Source organism: Fulmarus glacialis, unplaced genomic scaffold (genome assembly GCF_000690835.1).
Source record: "Fulmarus glacialis isolate BGI_N327 unplaced genomic scaffold, ASM69083v1 scaffold2551, whole genome shotgun sequence".
Lineage (NCBI taxonomy): Eukaryota > Metazoa > Chordata > Aves > Procellariiformes > Procellariidae > Fulmarus > Fulmarus glacialis.
The window spans coordinates 144,077-158,962 of NW_009194497.1; the positions used below are offsets into that span (position 1 = coordinate 144,077).

At 48.6% G+C, this 14,886-nt stretch overlaps 1 protein-coding gene across 1 annotated transcript in view; it reads left to right on the top strand.

Moving 5' to 3' along the window:
* FRAS1 (Fraser extracellular matrix complex subunit 1) overlaps nucleotides 1–14,886 on the top strand; it is a gene marked incomplete at its 5' end in the record, with an annotated part of 117,283 nt that overhangs the window by 91,955 nt on the left and 10,442 nt on the right. The window contains 16 exon segments of the mRNA XM_009587766.1: nucleotides 798–922; nucleotides 1,611–1,751; nucleotides 2,658–2,885; nucleotides 3,170–3,283; nucleotides 4,522–4,672; nucleotides 5,754–5,913; nucleotides 6,375–6,537; nucleotides 6,998–7,244; nucleotides 8,204–8,548; nucleotides 8,869–9,029; nucleotides 9,417–9,564; nucleotides 10,497–10,702; nucleotides 11,182–11,338; nucleotides 12,027–12,227; nucleotides 13,597–13,784; nucleotides 13,971–14,246. Coding sequence (XP_009586061.1) covers nucleotides 798–922; nucleotides 1,611–1,751; nucleotides 2,658–2,885; nucleotides 3,170–3,283; nucleotides 4,522–4,672; nucleotides 5,754–5,913; nucleotides 6,375–6,537; nucleotides 6,998–7,244; nucleotides 8,204–8,548; nucleotides 8,869–9,029; nucleotides 9,417–9,564; nucleotides 10,497–10,702; nucleotides 11,182–11,338; nucleotides 12,027–12,227; nucleotides 13,597–13,784; nucleotides 13,971–14,246 — 3,011 coding nt within the window.

Here is a 14,886-nt window from a genome sequence, read left to right on the forward strand (position 1 = left end):
AATGAGCTCTGGAAACCTTGGCCAATCATCCAGTTTTGGCCCATTTATTTATATCAGATCCTGGTATCATTTGTAGTGTGGCCAATATTTGTCAGTAGCCATTTAACATGATAAACTGGTGAAAAACTTTTTGTCAGGATTTTTGTTGTTGTTAAGAGCAGTAAAACTGTCAAATGTGGTGGTGAGAGTTAAAGGCTCAAGTGCTTTTTAAAATGCTTGTCGGGTACCTTTCTGTGTCTGTGTCACATCTAATGACCTATAAAGATGTCACTATAAGTCAGTGTTGAAAAAGGGGCTTAGTCTGTTCTAAATGCAGGGGTACAAGGAGGGGAAAAGAGAGCAGAGACTTTGAAGGCATTTTTGAAAACTGCTGTGAGGCCAGGAAACCTTTTGCCCTGATCCCCTGGTTAGATCAGTCCTGCACAGGAGTGAAAATCCAAGTGTTACATGTACTGTTTTTCTCACAGCTTCTCTCCCGCTCTCTGCCCTGAGAGGCCCATCCCCAAAAGGGTGTCCTGGCAGTGTGAGGTGCCATTGTAAAATTGTAAGTCTGGGAAGAAGCCTATACTTCTTTATGCAGAAGGGGTGCCACTACGTTAATTTAAAAGTTGTTGAGAGGAGTTTTTAGGAGATTCCTTGCCAGCTAAATCCCTGGCTCAGCTGAGGTTCATCGTACAGCCTGAACTGGAGCAGAACAAGCCAGGACTGAGTGCTTATGGCTAGATACGTCTAGCTCCCTATGTTTTTCCCTGCCTCGCTCTTTCTATTGCACATTTTCCCTATTGTTCTTTTTCTAGGGACAAGAATTAGTTCTTTCAGCCAGGCAGACTTGGCCTCTCGCAGCATCCAGTATGTCCACACCAGTGACATTGAAAAGCATACGGATGCGTTCACCTTTTCTGTTTCTGATGGAACGAATGAGGTAAGTCCCAATATGTTTTTTTGCCTGAGTCAGAGCAGGCTATTGATTCTGTAGGATGTGATGGGAGTCTGTTTTCCTCTTGCGTGCTTGAGAGAGACAGTTACACGTAGCAAAGGAAATGAAACAAACCACACATGGGCTTGTCATTTGGCAATGGTGGGTGCTCTTACTTCCCCTGCTGTGAGAGATCTTACGTACCACAGGGAAGGGAGCGAGCCCTGTGAAGGGAGGGGAGAGTGACCTGAGATGTAGCCTCATGAGACTGCTTTACCAAGATTTCACTGTCTGGCTGCATCTGCTTACCAATTGCTCCTGGAGCTCAGCTTTGATCCAGTACACTGACAACATACCCAGAAGCACAGTTAGACCCTTGAGAAGTGTCTCCTTCCTACTGTCTGAAAGGGAAAAATCATAGCTGCAAATAGAGGGAGAGGGACAAAGTAGAATGAGGGAGGGAGGGAGAAGTGGGTGTCCATAAATATCACAGAAAGAGCAAGAATAAAGTAGTGGGGAGGGATAGAAGAGGTCGTGCTCACAAGATCTGAGCTCAGAAGCTCTTCTTTACTCACTAAAGAAGGCCAAAATAAAGTGACCCAAACTCAGTGGATCATTAAAGCATTACTGTTTCAATGAAGTTGCATTCTTGGTAGACTGAATTCCTCAAGAGAGGCTTTTCCTCCTATTCCAGGTGAGCCAGACGTTTGACATCACCATAAACCCTGTGGATGACTCCTTACCCGTAGTGCAAAGCCTCGGGATGACAGTTCAGGAAGGTGTGAGAAAAACCATCACGGAGTTTGAGCTTAAAGCAACAGACGCTGACACAGAGGTAAGGCAGGACTCCCCCTTGCCTCCTCCCTCCCCTGTTCTGATGCACATCTGGGCTATCAGAAAAATGGGCTTGTGTTCAAAGAGAAAGATTATGGTGAGTGTCATCATACCCTGTCGGGTCACAACATCAAACGAACAGCTTGTGGGAAGCCCAGCTTGTATATAAATAGATGAATCAGTGTTTGAGCAAAGCAAAGCCCTGGCTGGAGAAATGGCTTCATCTGGGATGCCTCTCAGACACATAAGCAACAAGCCTGCGTGGAAAACATTTCTAAGTTGTGATCAGAGCTAATCGTTGCCCTGTCCCACCTTCTCTCTGAACATCGTGGATTTGAAATGAGCTTATGCCTAGCCTTGACACTGAGTTTATGCCTAGCACAGATGAAAATGACATTTCCTCTTCTGGGTCCGACCGGAGGCTAAGCGGTGTCATGTTGGCTCTAGTTTCCCTGCAGCAAGAGATCTCCTGCCTGCCTGTTATTGCCCTGAGCCAAAGATCCTGCCCCAAAGGTTATCGCTGCTTCCACCTTGACAGAAGTGACGAGGGGCAGGTTGATTAGAATGGCTGCAGAATGGGGGACTGCTTTTGTGTTCGAGGGGTTGTCACGAAGGCGAGAGCCATCTCAGACCAGCTGAACCAATAGTTTGGTGTGATGTGTCTAGCCTAGCTCTCCCGGATTGGGGTTGTTCTGTAGATAGCCACCTTAGGAGAGGGATGAAGACAGGGCAGGGGTCAGGGTGAATCAATTCAGCGTGCGGTGCTGCGTTTGAGCCCCTGGTTGGAAACACTGTGCTAGGAAAGCTGTCTGGGCGTAGAGTCCCAGGTATCTCGAACTGGAAGGACCTGCCTGTCCTGGTCCTGGGGTCACGTCATCAGCTTTGCCACTCTGTCTCCTTGGTGCAGGCTGAGTCAATTACGTTCACAGTCACGCAGCCCCCTCGGCATGGCCTGATTGAACGCACCAGCAATGGGCTGCATTACCACCAAGCCACCACCTTCACGATGGACGACATCTACCAGAACCGCATCAGCTACAGTCATGATGGTACCAACTCGCTGAAGGATCGTTTCACTTTCACTGTGTCTGATGGGACCAATCCCTTCTTCATTATGGAGGATGGGGGGAAGAAGGTAAGAGGAGGAGAAGGGATGTGAGGGATACCTTCTATAGCTAATAGAAAGCTACCTCCTCTCAGAGAAGGGGAGACTTAGCTGCTCTCACTCCACTGAAGATAAAGGCTGAGTATTCTCAGTTATGTGATGTCATATGCTTCTTCCCTGGTGTACCAGCCTTTGTGTGTGCAAACTCGCCCCAGGACCTTGATCCCAACAGAGCTGAAGGGAGCCAAGTTGGAAATATGGTGGATGAGACTCTGACTCCCAAAGTAACAGCCTTCTCTCTGAACTTTTGTCAGGTTGTGACAGCAGCACCGCAGCGCTTCAAAGTGGACATTCTCTCTGTGGATGATGGGACACCCAGGGTCGTCACCAACCTGGGTTTGCAGTGGCTGGAGTACATGGATGGCAAGGTAACTGCCTGCTTGGGTTCAGCTTAGATTGTTTCTCAGGCTGTTCCAGGAGAAGGAGCTTCACAGGAGAACCTCCTGATCCTTCAGCATTGTTATTTTTGTGATAGACAGCAGGTGTCCCTCTGTGCCCGTGAAGTGTCTTGGAAAAGGCAGAGGTGTGCGGGGGTGCCTGCACTGCAGCTCCATTAGCTAAACCAGGCAACGTGGCTCCAGTGCGCTAAATTGCTCCCTGGACCGCCTCCTTCCCTTACATCAGCAGGACCACCGAGCCTGGCTCTTCTTGGCTCTTGCACGAGTCTTGCATGCCTTCCTGGACGGACACATCCTGCCCCTTGTCCCTCCTCCCCAGCGTAGTATGTTTTCAGCTTTGATGATGGCAGAGAAGTCTTGATTGTGTGCTGCAGCAGGCATGGTAGTGATACATGGCTTTCAAAGAAATGTGGTGTAGGGATTTCCTGCTGTGACATGCCTTTGATTTGCTGAAGTCCAAACAAAACCCCAGGAAACTCTCTCTTGTGCTTCTTTTTGAGGACCCAGTGTTAACTGCAAAGAAATGCTTTGGTTCTTCCCAGGAAAAAGGGTTGGAAGGCACTGTAGTAAGAAATTGTATTAAGAAGTGGCTAACTCAGCTCAAATTCCTGACTTCAGAAAAAGAACTCCTGCAGCCTCAGGCAGTTCAATTCTCTCTTTTTCTCCTGCTGTTAAAGGTGTTTTCTTTTTAAAGAGAAAGCAAAAAGTGGTGGAACTGAGGCACATCCGTGTGAGGTCATTTGAAAGAGGACTAGTGCAGGCTCACTAAAGTAGCATGAACTGTCCTGAGTGAATCGTTCAACTTGAGGCTGGCTGCAAATGTTTTGGGCAAAGCCAGCCCTCACCTAAGCATCAGCACAGTTCATGGAGCGGTGGTTTCCAGGTGAAACCAAAAGATTTGCCATAGCTTTTAGCCCCAGCTAGATAGGGCTGGGCAGCTTGTTCTGAATTTGCTTTTCTTTGAGCCACAATGTTTTTTTTATTAAACAAAGCAGATCTGAGGCAGAATTTGAATCCTTTCTGTGCTGTCAGACACCTTGTGGGGCATCTGTCTGTTCAAGGCCGCTCTGTGCTTCTACATCCCCTAGCTTTTCCCTCATGGAGCCCTGTTTGACAGAGGGATGGTTGGGCTTTTTTGATGAACAGTCAGTCAGACTTGCACTGCTGGATCTCCAGAGTTTTACTCCCTTGGTTTGGCTTTAATCCAGGCAACCAATCTAATCACTAAGAAGGAATTACTGACGACAGATCCTGACACAGATGACAAACAGCTGATCTATGAGATAACAACTGGTCCCAGAAATGGTTATGTGGAGAACAAGCTGAAACCAGGGACAACTGTGACCACCTTTACGCAGGGTATGGAAGTTGGCCTGTATACTGACGCTTTTTTCCTTCAGCTGCTTCAGTTTGTGAAGGTAGCTTGGGAAGGGGCGGGGGGGGGAAAATGTGGGAGGGGAGAAAACGAGGGGCAAATCTCAAAGGTGTGTCAAAAATAAGAATTGAACTTTGCTCTCAATTGCAGAAATCCTGTAATTTCTTATAGATGCCAACCTGTGTCCTGTAGCACACCCAGGTTCTCCGGACTTGTTAGAGCTGGAGATTTGACTTGGGACGGTAAAGAGGAGCTGTAGATATTGCACGTGGATCTAATCATCACAAGGTCTGGTAGATGTTTAGCCAGCAGTGCAGAGTCAACAACGTGTGGAAAGTTCACTGTTGCAGGACTGAGGGGCCCTCTGTTAGGAAGGGGAGGTGAAGGAGTAACTGCTTCCTACGCCACTGTGCTCCGTCTGATTGCTGCTCCCTCCAGACTCCCCCGGGCAGGCTGAGAGTGAAGTTGCAGCGCAGCCTTTTTTTTAGCATTTCTGCTGCGGCAGTTTGCAGAGCCTCGCACCACGCTGCATTAGGTCCTGTACAAATGCAGTCAGCAGTTCTGCCTGTCCCTTCTTATCAGGCCCTGTGTGCTCAGGGGGAAAAAAAAAAAAGTCAAAAAAAAAAAAAAAGTAAGAGACTTATGTTATTTTAGGGCTGAAGCTTGGGAAATATATATTATACTGCAGAACATCAGAGAGCCCAAACCATCTCAGCAGTGAGAAGGAGCCCTATTAGGACATGCCAACTTATAGAATGGAGATGAAATATGTGCTGCCCAAGCAAATTCATGTTCCTTTTATTTCATCAAAGCTACTTTAAATTTACCTTATTTTCAAGTATGAGCCATTATAGATAAAGACCAGGCAAGGGGATGTCTTGTTACAGCATGTAGGCTGGCTTCTACCACAGGTAAGACTGAGAAAGTTAGAAAAGCTGCTGCAGCATAAAGGGCGTGCGGAGAACCCGATCCCGGCGGCCACGCGGATGCATGTCTCGGCACTGCTTGTCTATAAAACTGCCATTGAATTTCTGCGTTGGCTCATTGGGTGTCTCCTCCCGGCAGAGGATGTGAACCAGGGCCTCATTCGGTACGTGATGCATGAGGAGAAGGTTCAGGAGACCGCGGACAGCTTTCACTTCCTAGTGAAGGACAGCAAACCCAATGTGGTCAGTGGCAACATCTTCCATGTCCAGTGGTCTCTCCTCAGCTTTACATACACCAGGTAAATGGCATGGGGCTCTTCTGGGTCTTATCTGGAGTGAGGCAGGTTGAGCTCTGTAATATGTGATTGGACCTACAGCATGGCGATTAAATTCTGGGGCAGTTAGCGTCATTTCTGCCTGTGTTACCCTGGCACCCCGTCAGGACTGAGGTCTCACTGCTGTGCACTGTAGCACCACAGGTGACATTCCTGTTGAATTAACGCTGTTGATTTCTAGGGCAGGGGGAGCTGGTGTGGAAGTGGGGACTCGTGCGCATGTCAGTGAGGAGAAGTGCCTGCCGGGTTAAACGATGGAGCAGGGTTGCTGAATAGCTGCCACCTGCCCAAGTCCCTGATTATTAGCATCCCTCGGATTTTCTGTGGAGCCAACAGCCAGCTTGAGTCTGTGGTGCTCAGTATCTCATAAACACACAGGGTTTGCTCTCCAGCCTCTTATTTGTATCTGCTTGATATGTTTCCAGCTACAACGTCAGAGAGAACGCAGGCTCTGTGAGCGTCACCGTGAGGCGGATCGGTAACCTCAACCAGTACGCGATTGTCTTGTGCCGCACAGAGCAGGGAACGGCCACCTCCAGCTCCGGTTCGCAGCCGGGAGAGCAGGACTACGTGGAGTACGCAGGGCAGGTAGGTTGGGGACCCCAGGAAAGGGAAGGTCTGACTATACATGCCATCAAGCCTGGATGAAAGAACTGATAAAAACGCATAGGAGAGTGTGTTTTCTTTCTAAAAATTTGTGGTTTATTTGCTTACAGAAGAGGGTCTCTTTTTTCATCAGTTTTTTATGTTGGCAGATATGCTTTGCAGCAGTGTTCTGACAGACCACAAATGTTACAGGCTTGCCTGAGTAGGAATGTCACTCCTGATGATGCAAAGGGCTAAAACCATGACTGAGATCAGAAGGGGTAGGGGCCTACGCACTGCATTTGCTGCTGCCTTTGACCCCCACTAGCCATTTATGCTTGCTTAAGGTCGGTGTCTGATGCCACCCGTGCACAGTGTATGTGACTCAGGCAAGGGTAAGGCAGGAAGGACAGAAAGTTTCAGACCCCAGTCCAAAGAGAGCAGCCCACTTGCTGCCTTCCAGGTGCAGTTTGAGGAGCGGGAGGACACCAAGGCCTGCACCATCGTCATTAACGATGACAACATCTTTGAGAGCATGGAGAGCTTTGCTGTGGAGCTCAGCATGCCGGCCTATGCTCTGCTGGGGAACATCACCCGGGCCACGGTCACCATCACTGACACGGAGGACGAGCCCACCCTGCAGTTCGACAGAAAGACGTACCACGTCAGCGAGAGCGCTGGTTTTCTCTCTGCTCCTGTTGAAAGGAAAGGTGGGTCGAGCTGGGCAGAACGACTTTCTGTGCTCCCCTGGGGCTCTGCGGCACGGGAGGGAAAGCAGCTCCGCAGGCACTGCTGCGGGTGAGACGGGCAGAGTCTGAACCCACACGGCAGAGAGGGTGGACGGGGAGCCCTGGAGACTGTGGCCAACAGTAAACTGGGGACAGAGAGAAGTGAAGCACCTGTGGACAGACTGTGAAGTATGTGTGGCTGCCTAGAGCTTGGATTTTAATTCTGTACTTTATAGATAATAGAAGTGGTTTAGTGCCTGTATCCTCCAGTCTTTTATCACAAGACTAGGATTACCGCAAAGCTGCTGAGGAGTCTTTGCCGTATATACCTTTGCCAGGCTCAGGCAAACGATTCTTTCCTGCTGGCAGGCAAATAACAGTGACCCCCAAAACAAGTGGTGTTCCTTGGGGTTTGCTTGTCTATGATTTTGGGGTGATTGTTCGATTTTTTGGAAGTAGCTTTGTGGCGCAACTGAAATGCCAAGCGACAGCGCAGGGCAGATGTTGTGGGTTTTTTTTTTCTCTTTCCCAGCTCTGCTGTAAGACTCACCAATCCAGTTAAAACTCCTGGCTTTTGGATTCATTTCTCCTCCCAGCATGAGCAGGAGCAAACCCTTGTATTTATTTGCTGCTTCTCTGTGATCTAGATACTGTGTTTTAGGTGGACCCTATCACTGTACTGTATATTCTTTAATAGGCAAGTGCCACCCATTTTCTGATCATAGTAACCAAGAGTGCAGATTTGGAGTATGGAAGTCAGAGCTAAGCCAGCTTTTATGCAAGTTTAGGAGCAGGGATGGTGTTCTTTTTTACTCCTTACCCTCTTTTCTGAATGCTGCTTTATTATTTAAATGAATGGTGTCGCGAATGCACCACCACGAATGGTGTCTCCACCAAATAGAGTAAAAGTATTTCCACGGAGTTACGGTTTTTTTCCTTAGGGGATACCAGCAGCACTGTGTCCGCCGTCTGCTACACTGTCCCCAAATCAGCCAAGGGAAGCAGCCTTTATATGCTGGAATCCGGCTCCGACTTCAAGTCCCGGGGGATGGCGGATGACAGCCGCATTGTTTTCGGTCCGGGTGTCACCATGACAACATGTGACGTCACGCTGATCGATGACAGTGAATACGAAGAAGAAGAGGAGTTTGAGATTGTATTGGCCGATGCCTCAGATAACGCACGCATTGGCAGCCGGGCTTCAGCCAACGTCTTCATCGGTGGTCCCAACGATGCCTCTACAGTGTTCCTGGGGAATGCTACTTTTACCGTCAGTGAGGCCGCAGGTGAAGAGTAGCAGGGGGCTCCCCGAGGGCCGCTCCACACCGCGTTGGGGTGCTTACCGTCAAAGCATGCTTTCACCAGGAAGAGGTATCAGAAGGAGCGATTTAGGGCACAGCAGCATAATTGTAAAAGATCTGCAGTGGATTTCTGTTCTTCCCTCTGCCCCTGTGGGGAAGGTTGGGGGTTGTTCTCTGCAACAGCCTATGCTGAGTGCAGGAGCAGCGGTGAAGGGAGAAGGGCATGCTGAAGGGAAAGGAGTGCTTTTGTGGTATGTGGCTGCTTTCTCATCTTGGTTCTCTCTCGTGTGCAACTGGTGATGCAGGAAACATTGAGATTCCAGTCCTCCGACAGGGACCTGATCTCTCAACCCCCATCTCAGTGTGGTGTGCCACTCGGACGTCAGACCCTCCATCTGCCAGCCCGGGAATTGATTATGTCCCCAGCTCCAGAAAAATAGAGTTCAGGCCAGGCAAGACAGAAGAGGTGAGGAACCACTTTGACTCCTGATGAGTCTGCTCTGTGTGGTGACACCTCTCTCTTGTTTATGTGCGTACTCTATATTTGCCATTTGCCTGTTTTAAAAATCCTCTCAGGGCCACTTGAGAATTGCTAATGAATCTGCCAGGCACAGATTCACATGTGATCACCACTACAGCCAGAGAAGATTCGGTCAGGTCACCTCTCCCAGAATAAAGATAGCTGCCTATTCTCTGAAATGATATGCTGGATTTATCTAGAACATTGTTTCCATTGATTAATGAATTCAGAAAAGGCCTGACATAATGACTTTACATTAGACACCCAAATGTGAGTGCCAGGAAGGATGACAGCTTTGCATCTCTAAAAGCAGGACTTCTGCTTTCCTTCTAGTTCTGCACTCTGACAATCCTGGACGATGCGCAGTACCCGGTGATAGAAGGGCTGGAGACATTTGTTGTTTATCTCAGCTCACCCCATGGAGCTGAGCTGACAAAGCCGTTCCAAGCGATCGTGGCCATTAATGACATTTTCCAAGATGGTGAGTAATCCACGGCAGCTCTATCCGGTCCATCCTAGCCTCTTCCTTCACACTTCCACGCAGCAGGAGGCTAGTCCATGCTAGGTTATTTCTAGGCTGGATTCATCCTATTTTCCTGGGATCCTCCTGTTCCATTTGGCTGGCCCGCTTCTTTCCATGCTTCACTGTCCACAAGAGCTTGGAGTCTATGGGAGCGCAGAATGAATTTTCCTGTAGTGTTCCCTCACTTTCAGCCATGCTTTGACTCCTCTGCTCAGAGTTCAGTCCTTGTTTCGTGCTTTCTGTGGGCCAAAGAACCCCTCACTATGTGAGAAAGTCTCACTGCATTTACTTTCTCTTGTGTTTTAACATCTCTTGTGTTTGCTTGCCTAAGGAAAGCACACACTGTATAATCTAACTTCGTAGTAGTCTATAATCATTTCTGCCTTTGTACCTTTGTTGAGGTCTGCCCTCTTTGCTGCAAGCTATTTGTTCTGTCTGTCCACAGACAGTAGGATAATGCTTTGAGTCATAGCATCCATTTCAGTACTGAGTCCTCATAGAATCCCTTCCTGACGTGCCTTGCAAACACACCATCCCTGTACCGCCAGCCCTGTCTTGTTCTCCAGCGCATTGCAACCGCACCAAAATGTTAGGGAAGGAAACAAGTTTAATCAGCTATTGGAGTAGGTGACTGAGAGGTGACGAGGAGAGATACCTTCTTTCTGAAGCGCTGCAGGCTCTACTGATCCCATGCTCTATAGAAGGATGACGGCAGTAATGGTCACTTGTTTGTTTGAAAATAAATCCTGTATTGAGGCACAGCGAAGCTGACGTCTTATTCTCTGGCTGTCAGAGTCCATGCAGCAGTTCTCCCAGGGTGTATATGCCTCGCTTAGCTCCTGTCTCTCTGTGGAGCTTGAACACTTGACTCTTTCTGTTGCCTCCTGCAGTACCAAGCATGCAGTTTGCCAAGGATACATACACAGTGAAGGAGAAGGAGGGTACTCTGCACATCCCCATCTTCCGCACCGGGGACCTCAGCTACGAGTCCTCCGTCAGGTGCTACACACAGAGCCAGACAGCAGAGGTCATGGAGGACTTTGCAGAGAGGAGAAACACAGAGGAGTCCCGCATCACTTTCTTGAAAGGGGAGAAGGTGAGCTGAACCTGGCTTATAGGGAGAATGAAGAACCATTGATGGGAGAGGTTCAGATCTCCTCCTCGACTCTGCATTGTCAGAGGGAGCGGACAGAGGCTGTCCAAATTGGTTTCGTAGACGCTTGAAGTCACAAATTTTTGTGGTCCTGGAAATATGACATGACTCTGAAGGGGTCGTTTGTTTCATGATAAAACTGGTTAAAACATGAAACGCAAATCCTCCGTGTCAGTAGGACTCAGGATTGTTGTAGCAGAGAGCTGTCGGTTTGTGGAAGTAGATGTCTTCACTGCTGTGTCTCATCATGTAACTGTGTGGTTCGTCCACACTGAAGTAGCAGCCTTAAAAATAGACGTGTTTCTTCCAGGATTGACAGTACTTAGACATTAAAGCCTAGATAGTGAAGTACAGTGTGGCCTTTAAGTGGCTTCAGGGGATTTATGAATGTTTGCTGTTTTCTCCTGCTTACTTGGCTTTAGGTGAAGAACTGCAGTGTTTATATCAGTGATGACTCTGCCTTTGAACCAGAAGAGCAGTTCCAGGTCTGTCTTGGTAGCCCGCTTGGAAACCATTGGAGTGGAGCTAGGATTGGAAAGATGGACATGGCGACCATAACTGTCACCAACGACGAAGATGGTAAGCAATGAGACGCAACAAGGATGTCGGAGTTGTAGTGTAGGATGCAGTTCCAAGGTAGTCGGCACAGACTCGTCAACAGTTTGCAGTTTGATTTAGTGCACGTGAATGCCTTCAGTCACACAGTCGCAGCTCTGCGTGCAGGTCACTGATCTGGTGGCTTTGTGCACTGGACTGGTCTTAAGGGAGGGATTGAATAACAATGGCTTGAACCCACCCTTTGTCCCATTTCCCCTTCCCCTGCAGTTGCACAGGGAGTTGCTGTGCTTCCCCTGGGAGATGCCGCCTTCCCTCCACAGTGTCACAGCCTGGAGAGATCCGTGGGGAAGAAGGGGGATGCCAGGTCCCTCTGGTGTGACTGCCTATGGGGGCTGTAGCATCACCACGTCGCATGGATTTGAGGACGTGTGGTTCAGTGGGAAGCAGGGAATGGGAGAATCGTTTGCCATCCTCTGTAGCCCCATACATGTGTTGGTCGGATTTTGCCCCACCGCTTGCCCTAATTCACATCCAACCCTTACAGCTGCAGTTTTTGCCCCTGCTTTGAGGAGCCCCTTGCTCTGAGGTTGTGTAGGTAGAGTCTAAAAGGAGCTGAGTTTAACTCATCCCAGTTTCTGAATGCCCTTCATCTGTAAACAGTCAGCTGGTGTGCAAACCTGGGGCTTTTTCTTCACTGCTGTTTCTTTAGCACCCACCATTGAGTTTGAAGAAGCTGCGTACCAAGTACGGGAGCCGCCTGGCCCGGAGGGTGTTGCTGTTATAAATATCAAGGTGGTCCGGAGAGGGGATCAGAACAGGACCTCAAAAGTCCGCTGTAGCACCCGCGATGGCTCAGCTCAGGCCGGAGTGGATTACTATCCCAAGAGTCGAATGCTCAAATTCAGCCCAGGTAAGGGGTCCTTGGAGGGAAGGTTAGAGGTGGTGGCATGACCAGTGACATTTTGTGTATATCAGAAAGGAGCATTGAAGGGAAATATTCAGGAGATTTGGAAAAAAACACTTTTTGCATGAGGTTTACAACACAACACAGGTCTAACTGCTGCTGGTGAAGTGAACTGCATTAGCTGTAAGAAGGCATAATATACTTTTAGATGTAGGGGGTTTAGATTTGATTTGGGGTTTGATCTTGTGTTCATCACAGTCTTTGTGGGAAGAAACACCTATCCAGCTCTTCAGTGTGTTACAGGTGGGGTGCCAGACTTTTCCCCTTTCCTTGCATTAAACATGTCCTTTCCCCTCTCCCCTTCTGGTTGCCTAATTATTCTCAGTTCAAACACACTGGTGTTCTGAGCACCAGCCCTCTCCGCTCCATAAGCAGAGTGCCAAGCTGCTGCCCAAGCAAGGGGGACAATGAAAAAGAGGAGGGAATGAAAGCCCGGAGGTGGTGAGCTCTTTACTGAGCAGACTGTAAATGCCTAAGGAGACAGAAAGGTGGTTGAGACTTTCTGCTCACTGGATTTAATGTCACTTGAAAAAATGGGAAGGCCATCCCAAATCTTGCCATGTTTTCTCTTGCGTATAACATTTCATCCCTTCACAATGCCCCGCTGGATGAGAAGGATCTGGGGTTTGGTTTGTTTGGGGGCGGAGGGGGGTGTTCTGCTTTTTTGGTAGTGTATTTTAAATATACTACATAGACCACGTACTATGTGGACTTTTTTGAAGTGTGACTCTTCTGGGCTGCAGCCGTGCACTCTGCTATGGATATGATTTTGTTATGCAAAAAGGCTGAACTGTTAAATGAAGGGTGATCAGAGCAGAAGAAGCAGCACTAGCATCTGGCAGGTGAGAGTGAAGTGGTCTTCAGAAGATGTAAGGCTCAGCAGAGATCTTTCAGGATCCAGTGCAACAGCTCAGACCACGTTGCTGGACCAAGAAGCCCTCACCAAACAGTTTTGCATACTGGTGTGCGAGATGCTCGCAGCAGGGGTGGGAAGTACTTTGGATCACAGATTTTTGCTACAGACAGCTAATACAAGACAAGCATTATTAATCCTCAGATGGCATCTGCTGGTAAATCTGTCACCTGATCAACTGGATCACTTGTCATAGCTGGAGTTTTATGTATAGAGTAGCCTCCTGTGTGGACGGGGCTAAATTATTAGTAGCAATGAGCAGAAGTAAAATTTATAATGCGTATTTTATCATAATATTTCAGTGGTCATAGCCTAGACCAGCTGTGCAGTTTTTTTATGAGAACTTCAGAGATATATATGATGATGAATCGCGTTCTGTTTCTCTTGCATTTCCTCTCACAGGTGTGAACCACACCATGTTTAAGGTGGAGATCATGTCCAATGAAGACCGGGAGTGGCATGAGTCCTTTTCTCTGGTGCTGGGTCCAGATGATCCGGTGGAATCTGTTCTTGGAGATACCAGCACTGCAATAGTGACTATTTTGGATCAGGAGGCAGCAGGGAGCCTGATTCTGCCAGCACCTCCTGTGGTAAGTTGCCCATTGCAATGGATGGGATTTAGTACCCTTCAAGTACAGATTGAAAACCCTAGTGGGGTTTCTGAAATAAAATTAAGACCTGCGATGATGTAGCAGGCTTGGAGTCTGTGGGAAGGATTGCCTTTTTTGCCCCTCTCCTCACCCCCAGGCTAATGCTGCCATCTTGCATCCGTACAGGTCGTCACCCTGGCTGATTACGACCGTGTGGAAGAAGTGACCAAGGACGGTGCTAAGAAATCCCCTTCCCCAGGCTATCCGCTCATCTGTGTCACTCCTTGTGACCCTCACTTCCCCAAGTACACGGTCATGAAGGAACGCTGCAGCGAGGCTGGGATCAACCAGTCTTCGATACAGTTCAGCTGGGAAGTAGCAACCCCCACGGATGGGAATGGAGCCAGGTCGCCTTTTGAAACCATCACTGACAAAACGCCGTTCACTAGCGTCAACCATAAGGTACGTGGCTAGGTATCGGCGTGGCTGCAAGAAGCTGCACGAGTGCGTGGCGTAAGTCAGCGGGGGCTTGGGGCAGCTCTGTCAGTTTGTGTACTGTGTGATCACCCACATGTGAAATTCGGTTGCGTTCCTGCAGCTGAAAAGTCACGGACCTGAAAAAGTGGCTGTGCCTGAATAAGAGCTCAGCACACTGATACGACCTGTGTTACCAGGGTTTGGCTGTGGGATTGTCTGCTTTCCTTCCGTCCTGCTCAAGTTGCAAGAAGAGCATAGCTTAAGTTAGGAACCACTGATCCTTCAGGCGCTCATTTTGCTGCATTGCTCCGTGTGTGGCCTGAGACCTCTCTGTCCCTGGACTGTTCACATCCTGCCCCACAAACAGAATTACTGTTTTCCTCTGCGGGCTTTCCCAGGTGCTCCCAACTGTGATGTCTCAGCTCTTCTCAGGCGTCCAGGTGTGTTTCTAGACCGTGCCTACTTGTGCCTGAGTCTGAGACAATTTTAGTGGGTAGCGCACACTTCAGTTATATGGAGATTAAAACCTAAAATATCCTTGGATTTGGGAATTGGCATGAGACATATGGGTGCTTCTTTGAGGATTTTTTTTTTTTCCCTTTTGGCTTCAGAAAATTTAACACTG